Genomic DNA, 24,138 nt, shown 5'->3' on the forward strand with positions numbered 1-24,138 from the left:
TATGGAGTTACAATGACATTTTTAATTTTTAACTTTTATAATAAGAGTAATATGAGTTACAGCTGTTTACCACGTATGCAGGATAAGTAATGAAGTAACAATATAACAATAACTCCATTTCACGAATTTTGGAGTTACAATAGTTTACCTCTTGTATACAGACATTTGATTTGATGTTAAATTATTTCTTGTATAAATCCCTGAAATTGTGTAGCCCAAGCTAAAATCGCGGTTGGACATACGCAAAGTGCCTGAAGATGCTGAAAGGCGAAACCAAGGTCGCAAAAAACGACTCAAACGAAATAGTACAAAACTTAAATCAATTAGAACAAAAGGTTTATATAACTCCCTCTGGTATTAAAGCCCAAACTGTTTGGTGTGGACGCATGTCCCAATTTATATGACAGGTAATAACATATTGAACCTAAAATAATGTTTCAAATTATATAACATTGATAGAATATAGCTTTCTTCATCTAAATTCCAAGAACTGTCTTGAAACAGATTTATTCGGTTACCAAAAATGTACCCTATATATTTTATAGCACTAAAGGGTTAGTGTTACATATTTATTATAGGTATATATCCTCTTATCTTAATACCGTCACATAGTTTATGTTTATATACTAGTTATTCACATATTCTACGTATATAATATCTAATATGTAAAGTGCAATTCAATCTCAGGTCTAAGCGATATTGTAAATAAATCAATTTGTATATAAAATTCTTCAAATAGATGTAGCTATTTACTTTTAATATATGATATAACCAAAAGAATTTGAACTATAAATAGAAGAGGTCTTATAATATGTTATTTATGTTATAACATTTTAAATTATTTTGCAAGCGCAAGAAACATGGCTTAGTCGATCTTATCTCTTCTTTGTCATTCCCTCATAGCTGAGAATCGTGACCACTTTTGATTTTTGTCATCTTTTGAGCGACCAAGACTTTCCATCCATTTTCATCAAACTTGCACGTATGCAGATCACCGTATCACACTTAATTAACTTACACAATATATGTCCGTAGGTATATTAAAGACCGTCCAACCTCTTTGGGTCGTATTAGTACTGACATAAAATTGATGTCTTTATAAAACACGGTTCTCGTTGGTTTACACTTTACAAGAAGCCAGCAGCAAACAATTTTTGAAAAAAGCCGTTATACTGGATTATTTGTTAGGTTAGGTTAGGTTTTCATTCTAGAATTCATGAATTTTGCCAAAAACAGTTACGAAAATTGAATTAATGTTCGTATTGAATCTAATAAAATTGGAGACCGTAGGTATAGTGTACGGTCATTTCTTTCCGATAAGAAAGCTCACGTCGAACTGTGCCACGGTGAAATGTTTTACGTACAATTTACATGTACCCTTCTCTCAGGCCGTGGATGCTGCCCCCAGTCAGCTCCTTCACTTGGTCGCTCCAGCGCGCCAACGCTCTTCCTCTGATTCGCCTTCCCTAAAAGCCACCCAAAACCACCAGTCACCGAACAACATGTCAACAAGTCGATAAACTTCACAAATATTTAGATCGCCCAGTTGCCATTCTGGTTTGCTCACTCAAGCGATAGCGAGCATTTTTTATTTGTATTGTGATTACTTAGTCGAGTGCAGTTATAAACGGTTTTACAGGATTTTTCAACTAAATAATAATAATTTTGTATTATCAACCGTTTATCTACTCGACGTGACGGATTGTCTTTTCATACGTCCTGAAAAATGACAAATATATGTGACAGCAGTAGTGTGAAATAGCAAATGAACCTGCAATATGCAAACTTATTCTGTGGACCAATAGTTCTTTTTTAATATAAATACTATCGACCGAAGGTACTTGATGGAATTTCAATTCTGATAGATTTAAGTTTTATACTTTTCCATTTGGTCGTTTTTTGCGACCCGGGTTTTGCCATTCGGCATCTTCAGTCACTATGTACAATCACAAAAAGGTAAATAAAAACTGACAACGAATACAATTAATTCTAACTTATATAATAAATTAATACAATAAAGTACGTAAAAATCATTATCACCCACCTATTAAGTATGTATGAATAGTTAAAGTGTTTTTTTTTTTATAAAAAAAAACGCCCCTATAACTAATAATAGGTGCAATCAATTGGCGTATACATCGCCGAACACCAATAATAGACCATTAAATATAATAATCAATAAATACTACATTCAACAGGTCTAAAATCGTCAATACTAGGAATTTAATGAATTTAACTAATGAGATACAGTATAACCTCGTTTTTACGTGCCCGGAATTCACGTTTTCCCGGCAATTGCGTGTAATTTTTTCAGTCCCGATGTATTTCAGTACATTTAATACCCGCATTTACGTTTTTCTTTCCCGCGATTTGCGTCGGAAATATTCAAAGTATGCGAGTTACGCGCGCTTCTAAACAACTTTCTGATGAAGAAGAGGTTGATATTCCAACAAAAGAAGAAGCAATTAGGTTCACCGAGGGTTTAAAAACCTACTTTACAAGCTTTGCTAATATTCAAGATGACACTTTTAAATGTTTATATAGTCTTCAAAGAGAATTACACAAATATAACAAAACTCCAACAAACTAATATACCTACATGATTTTTTCAATAAAAATCTTAATTGAATGTTGTTTTTTAATAAAACGTTATTTTTTTAGAAACATAAAATTTAAATGTTATTTTTTTCAATACCCCCCTTTTACATTTTCCCTCCAATTAGGTTTTTTTTCCAGTCCCTTAAAAAACGTAAAATAGGGGTTATACTGTATATCAATAATACCTACTTATGGTTCTTGCTTAAGGGGGATCCTTATGCCAACAGAGAACCTAGCGGAAAAATACGAAGCTTGCAATTTGAGATTTTTTTTGTTGATAATTTACAATTTCAACTGTATTAATTATAATTAATAAATAATATGTATCTGAAAACATTAAAAAGATTTTTTTTAGAATCGAGCTTAAATATTGGGACCATACTTAAATAAGATTTCATATAAATAAAAAGGATTTCAAGTTATAAACATTTATATTTTTATAAAAATCGATGTTTTTTAAAATAAATATAAAAAATATTAAAACGATGAATTAGTCAAAAATCTACACGAGAAAAAATAGAAAACTTAATAAACTAAATTTTAATAATAAATATGACCATAAAAATAATGTAATAATAACGTAACTTATGACATAAATATTTTTTAACAAATTCACATTGTTTTACAATTGTAAGTTTATTTTTGACTTAAAATTTTTTTTAATGTTTTCAGATACATATTTATTAATTAATACAGTTGAAATTGTAAATTATCAAAAAAAAAATCTCAAATTGAAAGCTTCATATGTTTCCGCTAGGTTCTCTGTTGGCATAAGGACCCCCTTAAATTTCATACATTTAGTCTCTATTTATATAACAAGTAGAAGGTTTTTTTCAACGTCTTTGGTTATAACAGACACAACGCTCTTTGTCAATCGCAATGCTCTGTACGTTTATATATTAAGTTAGTGATGTATTCTTGACATAATCAACGTGACGGCTTTGTTGTTTGTTTTTTATTAAATGTGAAAACGGCGCGTTGTCGCTTAAGAGGAAACTTGAGTGAATCACAAAAAATCGCACGGTTTTAAGCGACTATTTTCATACCTAAGAGACATCATTCGTGTAAAAAACAGAACTTATTTGTTCTGATTTTTTTATCTATTTCTGTGAATATTATTAAATTTAATAATTCAATCTTCAGGATGTTTTCTTATAATCTGTAGTAAGTACTTAAATAAAACAAAAATTTTTCACCGAGCAAGAATCATCTGTATTTTTATACCTATTAGGTGTATAGTGGCTCAGGTTGATAATCGGAGAAGTCGAGGAAGAGTTCCCTCCATAATGACAGACGAAATCAAGAGTACCATAGGTTTCATATTGACGAAGCCCCTGCGTACTGCTGAGTGTCGAAAGGGATGGAGAAAAGTCATAGGAGAATGCTGTCAGGTAGTCAAATCATTTGGGTCACGATTCTTAATGATGACCATCCCGACGAAGAAGAAAACGATCGTGATAATATTATTATTATTGAGTTAGCAATTGTGGTATTCTTCTTTTTGTAGTACCATCTTAACTTTACGGATGTTGGTCACCATCAGGGCAATCTTTGCTTTACTATCTTCTACCAGGAAGAGTTCAGTGGAGCTGTAGTCCTACCAATAATTGAGGTTATTAAGCCACCAAAAGCAGTATCGTCCTCTATTACGCCAAGTTTGGGAATGTTGTATTTTTTACCTCTTTGGTTTTGATACTACATAAAGCTTACCGGTCCTTTCCCATTATATTGAGAACATCAACATATTTTGTCACAAGATCAGTCCAAGGAATTTTGAGGATGCGTATATACAACCATATCTCGAGTGTCATTTCTTGGTTTAGCGTCCATGCCACAGCAAAGGATTTGTTATTTATTTCGAAATCATATCGTATTATTTAAATGTTCTGGGACTATCTACCTGCATCTGGACGTAAATTTACATCATTTTATATTATCTACAAAAGGATTTGTGGTTTTTCTGTATTCGTAACAGTGAAATACCAAAAACATGACTTATAACAAGAACATTAATTGTCGGAACATGAAAATAACGAAAAAAACATCGATGATTCTAAATTTAGTATGTAAACAAAAAAATATCGTGCTTTTTTGACTGCCGTGCGTTTTGATTGCCAATGGATTACGGATAATTTTGCTACTAGTGTGTAACCTCAATTCAAAACTGAATTGTTGACTATTTGAGTTGTTTTTCATATTATTATAATTTTATTAACGATGAGTTAGTGTACGTCCTGAGTGGCAGCGTTCGGCGCAGCGTTGAGCGTTTTGCGCAACTCAAAAGTATAACCGTGTGTGAAAATGTTCGTAGACAATGTCTTTTTTTGGTTATACATTTATACGGTTATACGTTTGAGTTGCGCAAAACGCTCAACGCTGCGCCGAACGCTGGCACTGAGGCCTCACACTTAAGGTTAGCTGTTAGCTCTGAACACGGCTTTTTCGCTCAAAATGGCTACAGCAATAACTCAAAAATATAAAATTAAGAAAAATCTGTTTTTCTTTTTTATTCTTGAATAAAATGGATCGGATCCGTCGATCGACGTCAGAATCTCTCCATATGTTAGTTATAATATGGAATATTATATCACGCACATTTTATTATGTATGCGTTGAATAAAAAACATCATCATCATCAGCCGGGATCAATCCCACTGCTGGATGAAGGACTCCCCAAGCTTCTTCGAACTCTCTCGATCCTGTGTCGTTCACTGTCATGTATTTCCGCCGAACTTTACCAGTTCGTCAATCCAGCGGCTTTTAGGGCGACCTTGTGGCCGTTTTGTGCCCCTTGGGTACCACTGGATGACGGCATTTGTCCAGCGGCCGTCCTTTCGGCGAGCAATGTGCCCCGCCCATCTCCATTTCAGCTGTTTGGCAACGTCTATTACATCGCGTACTCCTGTCTGCTTCCTAACCCATTCGTTTCTCTTACGGTCCTTTCGCGTGATGCCCAACATACACCTCTCCATGCCTCGCTGTGTGACTCTTAGCTTTTGAACATCTCTCGTCTTGAGGGTCCACGTCTCGCAGCCATACGTGAGCACGGGTAGCACACATTGATTGAACACCCTACGCTTAAGATATAATGGTAGGTCACTCTTGAAGATACTATTCAGACGTCCGAAAGCACTCCATCCCAGCTTTATTCTTCGAGCAATTTCATCGTGGATGCTTCCGTCTATGGGCACCTGCTGTCCAAGACAGACGTAGCTGCTGACTTACTCGAGTTGGGAGCCATTAATACAGATAATCGCAGGGTCCGAAAAACAGTTCCTCATCACTTTTGTCTTTGAGACGTTTATCTTTAGGCCGACCGTTTGACTGACATCCGCGAGTTCTTGCATTCTACCTTGGAGGTCTTTCGGGTCTTGTGAGAGTATAACAATATCATCTGCAAAGCGCAGGTGACTGAGGTGCTCCTCATTAATTGGAACACCTTTTTCGAATAAAAAACGTAGTTTATTAAAAATACGCAATTCTACGCTACTGATAAAACTTAAAAGTATTTTTCCAAGATTTAAAAAGTTTGAATGTAATTTAAGCAATCCTCAAAAACAAAATGTCGTTTAAACGCAAACTTTAAAAACAACTTTGACAGATTATTCAATTACGAATTCAAACATCGTTAACAGGCGATGTCATTAAAAAGAAAACACATTAGCCGCAGATTTTCAAGGGAGAAGAGAAAAACAAGAAGTGTCAAAGAAAAAAAAGCGACGCGCGGTGTTTTCGCAGGGACCGGAGTGAGTAGACACCTAACCTTATTTCCGGCCAGGGGAGGAATAGAATAAGGCTTTTAAGGGCAGGATATTCGTTGCTCGTACCCGCTTCCTGTGTTTTTGTGGGGTGCCGCGGCACGCCGGCTGCGGTTGCGAATGGGCGTCTGAAAGATTGCGCCCGCATCCCTCTCCTTACTACCCCTGTATGTTACGGTTCATAATTTATTTATTAACCCACTTTGACTTGAAAAATTGCTTTCGTTTGTTAATCAGATGATTTTTGAATCAGATGTATGAATAATTAAGTGCCCTGTCAAAATTTAAATCTGCAATCATGGATATCGTATCATTTAGAAATAATGTATGTACCCCAATCTTAATTAATTGAGAAAATAATTAATACAACTTCGATATCCAAAAACAATATACCTAATTATAAACGAAACCTTGTAATACTTACAACGCCTTTATTAAGTTTAACAAGACTTTCAACAACTTGACAACTTTGATTCTACTAATTTGCTAATGTCGGGAAATGCCTGGAAGCCATGGAAACTTTCTATTTCTGCCAAACAATAATATAATAACTTACCTTAAAGTAATTTGCGTCAATACCTTAACCAAAATTCTTGTATTAATTTTCAGACAATTATTTGACAGAATAATAAAGAAGACATATCTATCTGAAAATAAAATACTTAAGGGCGGACATGCTCAGCGTAGGTCAAAATGGAACTTTTATTGCATTTTCAAACCATGATCCTGGACATTCCTTAAACGTTGTAGATAATCTATTTATATAATTTAGAAGCCTTGTTATCTTTTATATTTACTTTAAACATTTGATGACTGCAAAAAGTATTTTTATTACATAAAATAGTGTTCTTTTAAACCTCTCGCTCTAATGTTTTAGAATATAGTCATATTTCAGTACATGAATGTGCAGCGGTGTTAAGATTTTTTACATTTATTAATTTTTAAACACATTTATAAAACCATTAGTGTAATTTATGACGAGATAATTTTTGTAAAATATTTACGATAAAAAATTATATTGATAATCTCTGTGATCCCAAATTTGACAAGAATTAGGCATTTTATTATTCAAAAATTGCCAAGATTAACACATTTGAAGATAATTCTAAAGATACTAATTATAACGTATATTTTTGACCATTCAAGTGTAATAAACATTCTACAAATAATGATTGCTGTACAATAATTATTGACCTAAGTATAAGGTAGTGTTTTTTTGAAATACGCCATTTCTTTTGTCATTCCCCAGTGGTTGAGCTACAACATACGGCCGTATCCATAAATTGACAAACTGAAATTGAAGTAGAGAGTAAGATCATGTTAACGCGCGTATTTGCGAGTGAAATGAGGAAAAGCAACCGTCGGCGTCAAATTATCCTTCATCAAGACAATGCGAGCTCTCACACATAGGCTCAAACAAGCGCCTATTTGAGCACTCAAAACATCAAATTGATGGGTCATCCGCCGTACAGCCCCGAGTTGGCACCAAATGATTTCTTTTTATTCAAAGATAAATTGCGTGGTCAACGATTTTCTACACCAGAAGAGGGGGTTGATGCATTCAAAAACCACGTTTTGGAGTTACCTTCTACAAAGTGGCAAAAATGCTTTTCAGATTGGTTCAAACGCATGGAAAAGTGTATAAATTGTCATGGAGAATATTTTGAAAAACAATAAAACTGTTTTCATTGATAAAAAATTCGTTTTTGTCTGTTATTCCCGAAATATAAACGGCTACCCTCGTAGTACATACAATATTCATTTGTTTTTGTAATTTGAATATTCTGCAGATCAAAAAAATGTTCTAAAAACATTCTAAAATACCTGGGAGCTGCATTGTATGCATGACTGGTGGGATGCTACTTGAGACTGAATAATGAAAATAATGAAAAATTTGTGGCGCTTTTGGGTGAAGGAACAATATGGAACATATTATTGTTATCGATATTCATAATGTGGATTATATGCCCAATTTAAAATAGTCTTAAAATAATGCTACAATTTATGTTTTATTTGTATCGTTTTAAAGTGAATTGCATGAATATTATTACGATATTGAAATATTAAAAAAAGTAAAACGATTGCAGCTTCTATTTCTTCGATATTTCAACGCAAACTTTGGTGTTTTGTTTGCTGTGGATTGATTATATAAATACGTAATATTCACATAAATGTATCAATCTTTTGAAAGAATCATTTTTTATCATATGCGGTGTGTTATAATAATAAGTGTCTCGAAACATTTTTGTTTCACTCTTGTCCTAGCCAAATCCCGCGTTCTCACGTGTCTATTTTCGTCGTTCAACTATATGTTGAATGACAGGAACCATATTTCAATAAAGGCGACCAATTTGTAATTTGAATTGAACGAATTTTGAGATCCTTTTTTACAACGTTTTTCTTATCTCGTATTCTTATTTGTCCGGTGGTTCTTTGTCCGGTGGTTCTTTGTCCGGTACAAGTCTTGCAATCCATTTTTAACTAACTTCCTGAGTAGCTAAACATTTTAAACTTTTAGAATATATCAGAACACGATGCTAATGCATTTTTTAATACTTTTAGCCACCTTTAAGTAAAATTGAATTCATTTTCAGCTAATTCTGTTTTGTATGAAAAGTTATTTCGACACCATTATTGGTTGCTATGGGTCTGGGGTCTATCAAGTACATTTTTTTTATCGTTTAAGCTAGTCAAGTCAAGTTTATATTATTCAACAGAAAAATTAAAAATGTTGTATATAAAAAGTTCTTTTTATCTTTTAATTATATCGATTCCACAGAAAATCATTATTCTAGTTAATCGGTTGTCAAGCAAGTTTTTCCAAGTCACTAAAGTGATACCAACTTGCTTGTTTCACTTGAAGTCATCTTGATTACGACTATCGGTTCAACTTACATCGATACGTGGGAACGTTCCTTTCGATTTCTTGTTGTCAGTTAAACGACATAAATCGCCACGTGAGAACACGGCATAGCCCGGGAATTCAAATTGGCAACTCACATTAACATAACGCAAACGTTCTAGCTTGTTACACGCCTGTCAAAATTCAAAACACAGTAAGTGACTTCAGAAAAAAAATGCACAGGAAAGACAAAAAACATGTTTTATTAATCCCATTGCTATGATTACCATAAAATAATACAATATATAATTTGGTTATCTCAATATTTGCACTGTTTTATGGTCTTTACTAATTGTCAATGTGATATCCAATATAAAAAATAATGGATTCACAAACACAATATGTAAACAAATTTCGAAACCTTGACATTATTAAAATTTTAGTGATTTCAAATTAATAATACATTTAGTAGGTAGATATCATGAGTAATATTATTTAATTCTAACATGGATTTTCAAAGAAATGGGTGATTGGCGTGGTGCAATAAAAAAAACCCCAAGAAGTATGCCACCTTGAAAATATAATTTTGATTAAATTAACTCAATATGTGGGATGGGATTGGCGTACCAGATATTTTGTTAAGGTTTTAATTCCTGAAAGTGATTGCTCCAGTCCACACGCACATTTGAAGATCAGATTTGCCTGACTGTGTCGAAAAATCTGGCACAGTGAGGTCAACAAGAAATTTCGTTCTTAGGACTATTTTACTATGCAAATTGATTTGCATCGCTTTTGCTCAGGAGGTATCAGGTTGACGTAAAACGTTTCTTCACAAAAATTGTAGGTCCTTCTTTGTAGCATCCTTTAAGGATAATACGAATCGTTTAAATGTCTCAATATCAATAAAATATACTTTTAGTTAATTAAAATACTATGTCATCTATTGCACTTAAAAATGGGAATGGGACAACTGGGCGCCAGGACAATTGGGCGCATTTACTGCGGATTGAGAATTATCATGCCTGAGGCATTATATAACAACAAAATAACTCTCTTCTCGTTGGAACTTAAACATATGCACAATTAAATCATTATTTACATGTGCATATTTAAATTTTCACCAAGTATTAAATAATAATATTATAATAATTAAAATATAGATAATAATAAATATATAATTTAAAATTAAGTACCTATAATTCACGAACGTCTATTAATTTTCGAACTCCATTTGATTGCGTGGCGCTTAGTTATCCCGGTCCTATAAATGTGGATGTCTTTTTCAATTTATGTTTGTCAGTATTATACTGAATGAAACAAAACTTAGTGTGGCCTTAATCCAACAAGAATTGAATCCAGCAAGTATTGGGCCCCATTCATGGTTTCGAAATTATTTTTGTTTGTAATGAATTTGTAAACCAGCGGCAAAGCGTAATTGCTAGGTTTTTATGTAGAATATCCTCAAAAAAGAAGCAATTTAAAAAAAATACAAATATGTACTAGGGGAATGTATATTTAAAAATACAATAAAATGCTATGTTTTAAATTTGGCCAGCCATATACTCCACAGTGGCAAAAAGTTTGAAGTTGTTGGAAATTATGTGTATTGAGTTTCGTTCAACTATTTGTTATGCATTGGTTCTCACACCTCTTCGCATAAAACATAAAATTCTTTTTTTTATGTTATCAAAGAAATCGTGTTTAGATCCTCTCTAGGCGCACGCAAGGCCGTTCCCCAAACTTTTCACAAAACCAACTTAATGGATTTTCTTTCCAAGTCAATCGCGTCAAATTAATGCCGTTTTTGTTGTGCGCTATTTCCCGTGCAGATCTAAAGGGAAAGTTTTGCTAGAGGAAAAATACCTTTTGAGGATAGATCAAAAGATATCGATTTATAAAAGTGATTTTGAAAGCATTATGTTCAGTTTGTTACCAACTAACAGGCATTAACGTCAAAGCACAGACGCTTACCTAATGGTTTGTGTCCGAGGTGAATTCGAGGTCGGATATTTTGCGATACAATGTATTAATTACAGTATTTCGTGACATAACTAATAACGGTTAATGGAGAAAAAATGTTTACGTATAAAGAACACTGAATAATCATTAGCACTTACAGGTACATAAGCTTGTCCAGATTTATTTAAATGAGGGTTTAACATTGAACGTGAATAAGTATACGTGCGATTTAATCAAGAGTGAATGTATACACAGTACAACCTCGATATAACGGACTAATACGGCTAAGGGGGTGTCTGTTAAGGACAAAAGTCCGTTACATAGAAACAAAATCTTGTTTATTCGTCTTCGATTCCTGGAATATACATAATATGAAAACTTCTCATGCATATACTCACTATAGTTTTTTTAGAATGCTACATTCTAAAAAACTGACACCCACGGTGGCCGCGCGGCTTAAGCGTTGGACTATCACGCCGTGGGTCTCAGATTCAAATCCTGAGTCTGGCAAGTACACATATTGTTTTTCAATTTGTGTCTGTCAGGGTGTAGACCTAATAGGTTGAGCAAGTGGCTGACATCCATTTCTCGTGAAAACAAAATCTGTTAATACATACCTCTACTCTTTGGAGGCCCATATGATCCTATTAGGATCGGACATGGTCGAATAATAATACATTCTAAAATCTTGTGTCTTATTCGTTGAATAAAATAAATACCTAGTTTATTAAATCCCTGGAATATTAAAACAAAAATCCCATAGAATGCTCTAAAACGTTTATTAAACAACGATAAAACAGCACAAAATCTTATAATTATTGTTTGTAGAAATTGGTGTGTATGGCATATGAAATTTCTTATTTTATAAAAACAATTAATATAGGTAATGATTTTCGTAATAATTCTAAAACCGGAGCGCCACTTAAATTATATTCACGATTTTACGAACCGTGCGTTCCGGTCCATTTTGAGCGCTGGTTCTATTCCAGTTTTGTATCATTGATGATAATCACTTTTGGTTCAGTAAAGTAGTTTATTATTATTTTTATCTTCAAGAAAGTTATCTTTTAACCTACTTTGCGTCTACTAATAGATAGTATAAGTGCATTAATAAATAATAATTCACGTAGATTTAAAGTGATTTATTGTGTTTTCTATTGTTTCAGGTGGAAAGCTGTATGTTACCATTACGTCAGAAGAAAAAGACAGGTTACCAGATATAGAAATGGAGACGCCTATACAACAACACAGGTAAAATCCAAAAATATGACAATATTTTTATTATAATAAGCTATCCCGTTCAGTGGGCTGAAGAGTTTATTTACAAATTCTAAATGTAGGTAATATATTTTGCAAATCATGAACAATGTACCTATATATATTCCAAATATCACAACGCAGGTTGAAGAAAACCTTATTCTATGCAGCGGTCGGAAAACCGCGGTAAGTTACCACAAACGGAGTAAATTTGAAGTCGGGGGCCATGAAGGCTCAAAAAATATTCAAAGAATTGCAAAAAAAACCTTGGTTAGTGAACGTCGAACGAATGTATGCATCGAGTAAAGAAAAGTAAAGAAAAACAGTTATTTTTAGGTGTCAGGAACTGCAAAGGACTTTATTATAATTATCAAATTAAAAGGTTTATTAATTACTTATCGTACAATAACTACTAATTTTTCATATATATTCAACATACAAATTGATTTTTAAAAAAAAAACCTATTTTTTATTTCAAAAAACTAATTTTCAATATTAGGTGAGTCTTAATTTAATACCCAAAATGTTCCTCAAACCCTGTCCAATGGAGACAGAACCTGAATATAATAATATGTAAGTGAAGATGAAAAATGGTTACTGAAGCAAATGACTAAATTCGTGTGTAAAACATGTATTTAAACTTATTGCGGAGCGTTGTAGAACAATATTATTTTATATTTTGCGGGTCCTTCTATAATAATCATTACGAAGTTGCTTTATAAATTGAATATTTCCACTCCAAGGCAAGTTGTTTTCTAATAATAATTCAACGTTACCCAAATGTGGTTCCGCGTAAAACATCAACATTAAAAGTTTCAAATAATGTTGTATGTATATTTATATTATCTTTCGTACTAAACAATATTTGGATCAGATTTATGTACCAAAAATTTTCAAGCATATGTACTAATAATTACAAGATAAAAAGAACTTTTTATATACAACGTTTTTAAATTTTCTGTTGAACCAAATAAACTTGACTATAAACGATCAAAAAAATTTGTACTTGATAGAAATAATACTGAAATGTTATATTGACATGTCATATTGATTTCCATAGTAACGCACGTATATATTAATAATTTAGTTGCTAGACCCCAGACCCCTAGCAACCAATAATATTGTCGAAATAACTTTTCAAACAAAATAGAATTAACTGAAAATGAATTTAATTCTACTTAAAGATAGATAAAAGTATTAAAAATGCATTGGCATCGTGTTCTGATATATTCTAAAAGTTTCAAATGTCTAGCTAGTCGGGAAGTTAGTTAAAAATCGATTGCAAGATTTGTACCGGACAATGAACCACCGAACAAATAAGAATACGAGCTAAGAAAAACGTTGTAAAATACCTTACTAAATGTAACTACACATTCATTAGATCGACTAAATACCTACTATCGCACCAAGGAGAAATAGTGGGAACTGAAATACATAACGGGTGTGGAGTAACAGGTAACCGATCTCAAGTATGGAAGAATATGGGATGTCAAGAATACGTCATTCTAAGCTTGTCCTTCGTTCTGACAACTGCTAAATAATTAGTTAGCATAAAAATGCATTACCTATAATTCTTTATGAACCAATTTATACTATACCTTTAAGATGTTTATCGTCAACTCGTACAACTCACTAATGAGTACCCGGCTTGAGACTTCAATGGCAGTTCCAGGGAACCCAGAAATAATGGGGTTTGAAATACCTAACGGGTGTGGAGTAACAGGCAACCGATCTCGAGTGTGGAAGAATATGAAATAAACTTAAACACACGTCAAAAATACGCTTGTATTTCGTTCTGACAACTGCTCTCGGTTTATGCACTGACGCTCATTCAGTATTGGTGTATTTGAAGGTTACAACTCACACTATTGCATGTCTATAATGTGTGGTTCATTTTCGTATAACATATCACATATTCAAAATCCTGTATCAAAATGTAGTGTATTGGGGTATAGCCTATCGGAATTCTATTTAGTAATCTGTTCTGTGATCGCACCTAATAAATACCAGAAATTGACTCTGTGTTTTCCGAGAAACCAACTACCGTCCTCGTTGTAGTAGTCGCAACGCGGTTATACTACGGAATTCTGGTATGTATTGACTAGAAATAATTACAAGATAAAGAGAACTTTTTATATACCACGTTTTTAAATTTTCTGTTGAATCATAATATAAACTTGACAATTCTATGTATTAATAATTTAGGGCAATTGTCAGTAATCATTTTTTTGCTATTTTGCAACAAACAAACAAACAAACAAACAAATATAGAATACTGAAATGTTATTTTGATTTCCATAGTAACGCACGTATAAATTAATAATTTAGTTGCTAGGACCACCCACTTAGCAACCAATAATAGTGGATTGGATTACGGATATCTTCCGAAATAACTTTTCGTACAAAACAGGATTAATTGAAAATGAATTCAATTCTACTTAAAAATTGCTAAAAGTATGAAAAGAATGCATTGGCATCGTGTTCTGATATATTCTAAAAGTTTCAAATGTCTAGCTAGTCGTGAGGTTAGTTAAAAATCGATTGCAAGATTTGTACTGGATAAACAACCACCGGACAAACAAAAATACGAGCTAAGAAAAACGTGGTAAAAATAAAGAAAAATACACGTACGATCTTTTTTTCACTACTTCAACCAGCAGCGATTTTCTTTGACGCAGATGACGCAATAGTTCTGTCAGAATATTTAAAAGGAGCCTTGAAACTGTTCAAGCATGTTATTCAATTATTATATTTCGAGTCCCGAAACCCATCACTGACTACAAGACAAACTTTTGATATTTCGGTATAAAAAAAACCGCAAAACATTTAGATAACCAAACAGCAATACATATTTAATTAGTATTTATGAAAACATAATATTTTTTTTATTAGAATCAGATTTTGCTTCACGTCACAAAACGATTTTTTTCTTTCAGTGCAGATTCCTTTTAAATTTAGCGATAGAAAAATAATTATAATAGGTATATATGGTTAAAAAAATCATTAGGTACATTGCTTCCTTAGCAGCAAATAACATCCATTCATCGCGTAAATTACGCCGTGATTGGTTTATTGATTAATGTGGGAAAGGTCAGGAAGTGTAAACATTAATTTCGATTTCGAAGAGGGTGTAAGGGCAAAAGGGTCAAGGAACGTTCCCATAGATTAACAATATACCGAATCAAGGTCTATATTAAGGCACTTATTCTATATATTGTAATGGTTAAAAAAAGTAGTTTAGAAACGAGATAACAGCTGTGATGAGTCCGTGCTAAATGATTGTTTTCGTAGTATTGATTTCAAAGTCAGTTAACTGATTATTTTTTTAGTTTTCGTTTTTCATGATTCTGGTTTTCTAATTTCCTAATATTGATGAAAGTAAATCAACTATCAAATTTAGCTACTTTTACAAGTGAAATGGCTTTAGAGCAGAGGATGGTTGTCAGTTATATTCATCAGCTGGCCTTTTTGTATTATTTTACCAACTTTAAACTTTCTTAGTTAACAATTTTAATGTGCTACCGGTCATTTTATTTCTCTATTTACTTTTTCTAAATATTTACTAATATTTTTGTATTACACAATATTACATTGTAGTTCTAAATATGCTAGGCAGTTTATATCTAAATAAATATTCATGAAGGTATCCGACTTTGATACCAATACCCTCATTCAGCGTTTACATTTAGTGTAATGGTTAAAAATATAGTCTAGACTCTAGAAAGTCTAGAATAAAGATAATAACTATTATGTATTTAGCATTTACCTTAAAATAAAAATGATCATAAATTTGTCCTGAACTCTGTCATGAGCTATGAATTTCTGTTACCCATTTAAAAATGATTTATTCTTATGTTTTTAGTATTCTTTTAAATCAGTTATAAGACACCATTTTCTTCACTAAGCTCAAATTAAATAAGTTTTAAAAACTTTTTAGTTACATATTTTTTACATACATAACCAAACCGATTATTTTACAAAATTATAAAACATTATTCATTCTACGTCACGACATAAATATTACTATGGAAAAAAATCATTGGCTAGCATAAAACTATCCCAGTGGGTCTATTCACTCTACTCTATATACAAGACTGCTATCGGCTGCTATCGACGGTAGTTTATCATATTTATGTATTGAGGAGTTAATTGTTACAATAAGTTAAAACCGTCTCTAAACTGTCAAAAAATGCTACGTTTTAACAGCCCCTCTCTTGGCTGTGTTAACTTTTTTAGATCTAGATTAACAGTTTTGACAGTTTAGACGGCTAACTTATTGCAACAATTATAATATCTCAATACATAAATATGATAAACTAACATTGATAGCCGCCGTATGTATAGAATATACAGATAGCTGGTGCCGAAAGCGGTGATTAAGCAAAATATAACCATTCAAATACAATCGTAATTATTAGAATTATTTTAAATTCCTATGATATTTTTTGATGAAATTATAGAACCTGATTTCATAATATTATTTTATAATATTATGAAACATGATATTATCGGTAACTATTATTTTTTATAGCTTTTTATTGCTATAATATAATCGACTGTCCCTATTACCCGATGACTTAAATCATACGTGTTCAACCTTTTGACTTCTCTTAGCCACATTGATTGAAGAGGAATTCTCTTAGTTCGCGAGCTTTTGTTTTAGCTCAACCTCAAAGTAGTACGTCCCATCCACTCGTCTCCCATCAAAAACTAAAGATTGCCTCCAGAATCTAAGTCAAATACTTTCCACCAAAAAATCATCCAGCGTCTAGGACTATCTGTCCTCTTTAATAAAGGACGGACGCTATATATTTTTCACATTTCACTTACTCGCAGACCGCGGGTTGCAGATGCCTGTTTTAAATTACGTAAACTACGAATTGACGCTTTTTTCTTACTATTAATCTTTACCTTTATATCTAGGACAATGGTTGTTATCTCTTCTCACTGCTTACGATTAATGTATTTATAATTGCTTTTTTTTAAATACATCTGAAAGTAGATGATGATAGAATCCAATTGAATACATTATTTTTTTTCTAAAATAAATTCATCTTATTCCGTATGTATTTGAGCGACATGCACAAAGAGCTTAATGAAATTCTCTTCAACTGATATTACATTTTCTTTTTTTTCTAAGCGGTAGTAGAAATATCTCACGATGTTTTTTCCAGAAAAAAAGGGAAACGGTCTTTTGATTTTCAAGACTTTCATTGACAAATTTAATTGGGTAACGGGAAATTGGAATCGAATGTACCAACGTGAAAAATGTCTCGTTATAGAAACAAATCTGGTTTCTTTAAATGAAATCTTCGTTATATTTGAATATAATTTCAAATACAAATAACATGCTCAATAATCGATTTTATACTGGTGTGGAGTCCTCGGACTCAGACCCTTCTCCCGTCACATCTAAAAAACATAAATTGTTTAAGTAAATGTAATATTATTTAGGTATGTGTGATGTTTTTAATTTATTTTTAATTCGCCATGCGACATGTTCATGCGGACGACACACACAGACACAATAATCACTTGTGTAGCAACGACTATTCAGTGAATATTCCACCAGTAGTTATAGTGTTAAACCATGAGTTCATTTCTAGAATCAAAACACGGATTGTCTAATAAGCCATCCATGGACTGAAACCGTATGCGGTTTTGAAACGTGTGCCATACCTACTTAGCTTATCTTTTCTGTTCATGGAAATATATTTTCACAGAGTATAGTATAAGCAACTGATCCGTGATGCAACGTATCCGTTTATACCATACACTTCCTCTTACAAATTTAGTGAAAATATAATATTTTCATGAACTATATAATATAATATTTCATCATAAGTTTAGTATGGCACACGGATCTAAACCGCATACGGTTTTAGTCCATGGATGGCCTCTAAGCATAGATATGTAATATACAGGGGGAAATGGGGGATCAGATAGTGATGAGGCGCAATAAGTAGAAATGAAGATACGAACGCAAATCAATCGCAACTTTCCAATGTCAGTAACGAGCAGTGGCGAAGGGTGGAGGTAGGCTGTTAAGATTCGCTATAAATAGTGCACACCAAACTTTTTTAGTCATATGTATTTGTTTTTATTGAACTAAGACTACAATTTACAGATGGTGTTAGTTAGTTTTTCAAAATCAATTAAACCCTGCCTAAACGAAACCATAATAGTTTTGGTCTAATTTGGGAAATACGACAAAATTATGCACACTCTTTCATTTATAGTTATTTGTTTTCGTTGGATTAAAAATACATATTAGACATATTATTGGTTAATTTTTTTAATTCATTAAGCCCTGCCTAAACCAAACTGTAATAAATAAAAAATATTATTCTATTTATAAAATATTCAAAGTTATGTATGATTTAATTGCATAATTTTAGATATTTTATAGATAGACATGTATTTTTTGACTATTATCTATTATGGCTTGGGTTTTCAGGGTTTAATTGAATTTTAAAAACTAACCAACACTATCTGTAAATTGTAGTCTTATTTCAATGAAAACAAATATGTGTGTCTGAAAAAGTTTAATGTGCACTGTTTATAGCGGATCCCAACAGCCTACCTCCACCCTTCGCCACTGGTAACGAGTCATCTCCGGCATATAAAAATCGCATTTCAATCAAAATCAAAATTTAATATAAATCATCATCATTTGTACTACAACCCAATGTAGTTCTTGGTCTTCAGCAAACGTCTCCATTCCCCCTCGCCTGCCGTGAACTCTCTCCAATATCGTAGTCTCGAAGATCCTTTATCTCTCTCTACCAACCACTACAGTCTACATCTCCAACTTCCATGTCCGGTCTTTTTAAACTAGGCCTCTTGGATTAGACATGCGTCTTTCATGTGCGACTGACTTGAAATATGTGGGTCAGAGGCTGCCCATGAAACAGTCGTACAACAGGTTGTATGCGCATGTGTCATGACCACCGCCATCTTTAGATTAATAAAGCCTGAGCATAACTTTTTGCACAAGCAATGAGTGGTCCACTGCCATACTATTTATTTATAACGTACTTGCAAGCAGAGTTTGGTATTCTATAATGACTAAAGAGTATAAATAAGTTATTAGTTATTGTCGTTTAGAATCGACCGTCACATTGGCAAACGTCCTAGTGTATTATGATATTTACACAGAAGATTTAGATACACAGAAGAAATTTACTTACTTTGATCGTTACTTCCAATTATTAATAACACATAACCACTAAATCAGATGAACTCCAAGGTCTCCAAGATACGTTAAAATAATCTGAAAAAAATCTGAAACTAAGAATACTCCGACAAGTAAACACGGCAGACGCGTCAGTATGAGCACTCTATAGACAATGACAGGTCATCCATGAACAACAAGAGGGGCGAAAAGTAGGAACAATTGTGTAATGTATCGGCTTCCTTCTTCAGTGGGCAATGGTCATGACTGATACAGATATCATGGCTAAAAACAACGTTTACAACCAGCCAACATATTTCGTGAACCCTTTGAAGATAAGAGCAAGTCGAAGTACTTCGCGAACGCTCTAAAGACCCGAGCATTCTTCGGAAATGCGTTCACTGATATGTATTGTTATTCGCGACTCGAATGACCTAATCAGTATGAGCGAGACATGATTTGTAATATTATTGACACGAAGACTTATGTTTTAACTCATTCGCTGCTGACTATATAATGAGATTTTAATTAGCACCTTTAAAATGCACGTTAATTACATCGATCGGCCGCCTGGTCATTACGCGCATGTGCGTCTTCAGCGTCCAAAGTATTAAATTTAAGTTACTCATTTTGTGTCTTCTATCCTTCTGCCTAACACAACGATGCACAAACCACGGCCCGTGGGTTGCATGCTGCCCAAAATAACAAGTACCTACTTCATCATAATATATAACTATTAAAATTTAAAATAATAAAATGGATGTCTCATCTAGTATAATATATCATTATTTTTCAACACTTTGATCAACTGCAGTCCATGAAAAATTAGAAAATGGATAAATTGGCCCTTCTTTCAAATAGGTTGTGCACCACTGGCCTAACAGAGCCACCTCGCTCTCAGTGTACAACGCATAGTTAATACAATAAGTGTGTGGTTATACCTTCCTGGTTATTCACCATCCACGTAACATATTACGATTCAGAGCTTTCTCTCCTTGAGTATTTCCCCTTCAAAGAATATATCCAGCTCCCTAATTACCATGTTTTTATTAGCTCGTATTCTTGTTTGTCCAGTACTAATTTTTTCTTGTGTGTCCAGTTTATTTTTTTTCTTGTTTGTCCAAGAATTGTATTGGACGATTGAAGGTTTTTAAATAACTTCTCGTCTAGCTAGACATTTGAAAGTTTTAGAATATATCAAAACACGACGACAATGCATTCTTTTAATACTTTTAGCCATTTTTAGGCAGAATTGAATTCATTTTCAGTTAATTCTGTTTTGTATGGAAAGTTATTATTGTTGGTTGCTAAGGGGGTCCTAGCAACTAAATTATTAATATATACGTGCGATGGAAATCAATATGAAATGTCAAAATGACATTTCAGTACTTATTCTATATTTATTCAGTATTTCTATCAAGTACAATAAAAAGTTTTTATTAATACATAGAATTGTCAAGTTTATATGATTCAACAGAAAATTTAAAAACATGACCATGATGAGTGTTTTAGATAAATTTATTTATCTTCTCATTAAGAGGAGTCTCTGAAGTACCTCATATTGTAAACAGACGCGCACACAGTGGATGCCACAATTCCGATAATTATAACTAAAGTACGGAGTGTCTGGATATGGGGTATATACCCGTATAAGTGCGTGGCGCCTACTAGATTTTGTTAACCACGCCCCCTCCTGCTGTATTGAAAAACAATAATAAAATTATATGGATAACTTTTCAAAATGGATGCCATATCATTTTTCTGTGTGCTATCTGAATCTTTACTTTTCGCCTTATGTCGTTTTGAGGAGTAATGTGTTCCCAGATTATATTATATTTTTTTTAATGAATTATAATATAAGTAATAATTTATTATGCTCACACTGGGTAAGCTGTTATGTGTGAATATTCATTCTTAATAAATATTATTATTGCTTTCTTGCAAAAAGTAATAATATGTAATATTAAAAGCCGTAGGTGTTTGCAATAAATAATCTATTCTTGAGTTATATGACGCCCGCGCTCCTCTAGGGTCACATTGTCGCTCGTCGCAGGCATAGATTTTTCCTTGGGGATAATTTTCCACTTTTTATTGCAAAAATATTCGTTTTCCACTAATGTGTCATTCGTTTTTCTTGTTGCTTCGTGTAGCTCAGAATCAGGTATATTGAATTATATATTATGTTTATTTATTCCTTCCAAATTTGAATTTATTAAATTTAGTACCGATTGAAATTAATGTTCTTTAGCTTGACTTTTTATGCTGTTGGGAATTATTTCCATCCTGATATTTAGGTAAAAATGAGTATATACAGGAACTCTAGTTGTATTGTTTGATAACATAGAAACAGGCATTACTGCAAACAATTCCAATACACATGCAAATCGTCTATGGTGCCACATATTATGAATAAACCGTAGAGAAAACCTATTGAACAAATTAACACGACATATTTTTTCTTCCGTGCCAACAATCATATTTTGCTAGAACATTATTGTGTACAGAATAAAAACCCGTAACAGATTCGAGCGAATCCGATTTGGCTAGCACTTTAAGGTGAATGCGCCGCCTACCAGAGGCAGGCACTGATAAAATACGAAGTTTGCAATTTGAGACAATTTTTTGATAATGTAAATTTTAAAGACGTGTTTTAATTAATAAATAGATAATTATGTAAGTAGTTAGATCTAAAACATTAAAAAGAAAAATATTTTTTATTTAAGGGCGGACGTGCTCAGCGTGGGTCAAAATAGAGCTTTTTTCTATTTTCAAAGCATGGTCATGGACATACCTTAAACGTAGAATAATAGATAGTCTATTTATATAATTTTGAAGCCTTATTATCCTTTATATTTATTTTAAACATTTGATGACTGCATAAAGTATTTTTATTACATAAAATAGTATTCTTTTAAACCTCTCGCTCTAATGTTTTAGAATATAGTCATATTTAATTACATAACTGTGCAGTGGTGTTAAGATTTTTTACGTTTATTAATTTTTAACGCATTTATAAAACCATCAGTATAATTGTTGTCGACATTATAATAGTGAAATATTTACGATAAAAAATTATATTGATAATCTCTGTGATCCCAAATTTGACAAGAATTAGGCATTTTATTATTCAAAAAATGGGCACGATTAACACATTTCAAGATAATTCTAAAGATAATAATTATAAGCTATGTTTTTGACCATTCAAGTGTGATAAACATCCTACGAATAATGCTTGTTTTATAATAGTTATTGACCTAAGAATAAGGTAGTGTTTTTTTGAAATCCGCCATTTCTTTTGGCATTCCCCGGTGGTTAAGCTACAACATACGGCCGTAGCCATAATTTGACGAACTATAATTGAAGTAGGGAGTAAAATGATCTTAACGCGCGTGTTTGAACATGTATCTAACCGAATTTAAAATAAAAATTTAAAAAAATGGTTATGAAATGTTATGGAATTTTTAATATACCTATTAAAAAGATTTTTTATTACTTCCTAGTTTTAGTGTGTTTTTTATATTTATTTTAAAATCATCGATTTCATATATAAAGTATAATTTGAAATCCTTTCTATTTAAACTTTAAAATGTAAATCATCAAAAAAATGTCGAAACTGTAAGTTTCATATTTTTCCAATAGGTACATAATATATCGCTAGGTAGGCGGAGTATTCACCTTAAAACCAGTGTTTTTCATATCGCAACAAGCTTTAAAGTCATTTTCATTCATTACTGAATACCTTAGAAAACCTCCGACAGGTGATTCTGAAGGAAAACTTTTAAATTGGCAGCTCAGCAAATCTAAAAAAAAGTCTCGAATTTAATTCGGAATATTTAATTAATTTTTCCAAAACAAACAATAATTATTATTATACTCAAAACAAATTTTTTATACTTTTTTTTATTTTCGAAATAATTAGATTTTTTCCTCTGAAATAACCTCGTTACTTACCCTATATTATATATTACTGTACGTACAGCATACTTATATTAGCAATAGAAAACCTCAATACCAACCTGCGTTAGTCTTTTTATGTCGTTTTTAAATAGATAATAATAATATAAACTGCTTTTCTGAACCAAAAAGGCACTCAACTTAAATGAGTCAACAACTACGTCTATGACGAGATTGTTCATTAATTGGGTGCCCGAATAGTATCTTCAAAAGTGACCTCCCATTGTGTCATATGCGTAAAGTTGTCAACCAATATGTGCCAATACTTATGTATGCGAGTGAAACAATATGTACTCTTAATTATAAATGAAATTCAAAAATTACGAGTAGAGTGACGTGTTGTGCAAATGTGTGTATTGAGCAGAACGCGGAGAGACTACAAAATAAACCAACGGATAAGGAGGCAGACAAGGGTACGATTTGTGATAGAAATCACCAAGCAGACGAAATGGTAATCAAATTTCAAATCAAATCAAATTTATTTATTTTACATATAATGAACATAACAAAATTACAAATTCAAAGCGTTCACGACATGACATAAAATAAGTGTTTACAATATTTAAAATAAAAATACAGAGAGATGTGACTTAATA

At 32.5% G+C, this 24,138-nt stretch overlaps 1 protein-coding gene across 1 annotated transcript in view; it reads left to right on the top strand.

The window, feature by feature from the left end:
• Nucleotides 1–24,138, top strand: part of LOC147070830 (uncharacterized) — a 359,669-nt gene that overhangs the window by 283,860 nt on the left and 51,671 nt on the right. Inside the window, exon 5 of the mRNA XM_085949252.1 lies at nt 12,324–12,408. Coding sequence (XP_085805378.1) covers nt 12,324–12,408 — 85 coding nt within the window. The remainder of the gene's footprint in view (nt 1–12,323; nt 12,409–24,138) is intronic.

This window comes from Rhyacophila brunnea, unplaced genomic scaffold (assembly GCF_057557595.1).
Source record: "Rhyacophila brunnea isolate RB1 unplaced genomic scaffold, BYU_Rbru_1.0 scaffold_21, whole genome shotgun sequence".
Lineage (NCBI taxonomy): Eukaryota > Metazoa > Arthropoda > Insecta > Trichoptera > Rhyacophilidae > Rhyacophila > Rhyacophila brunnea.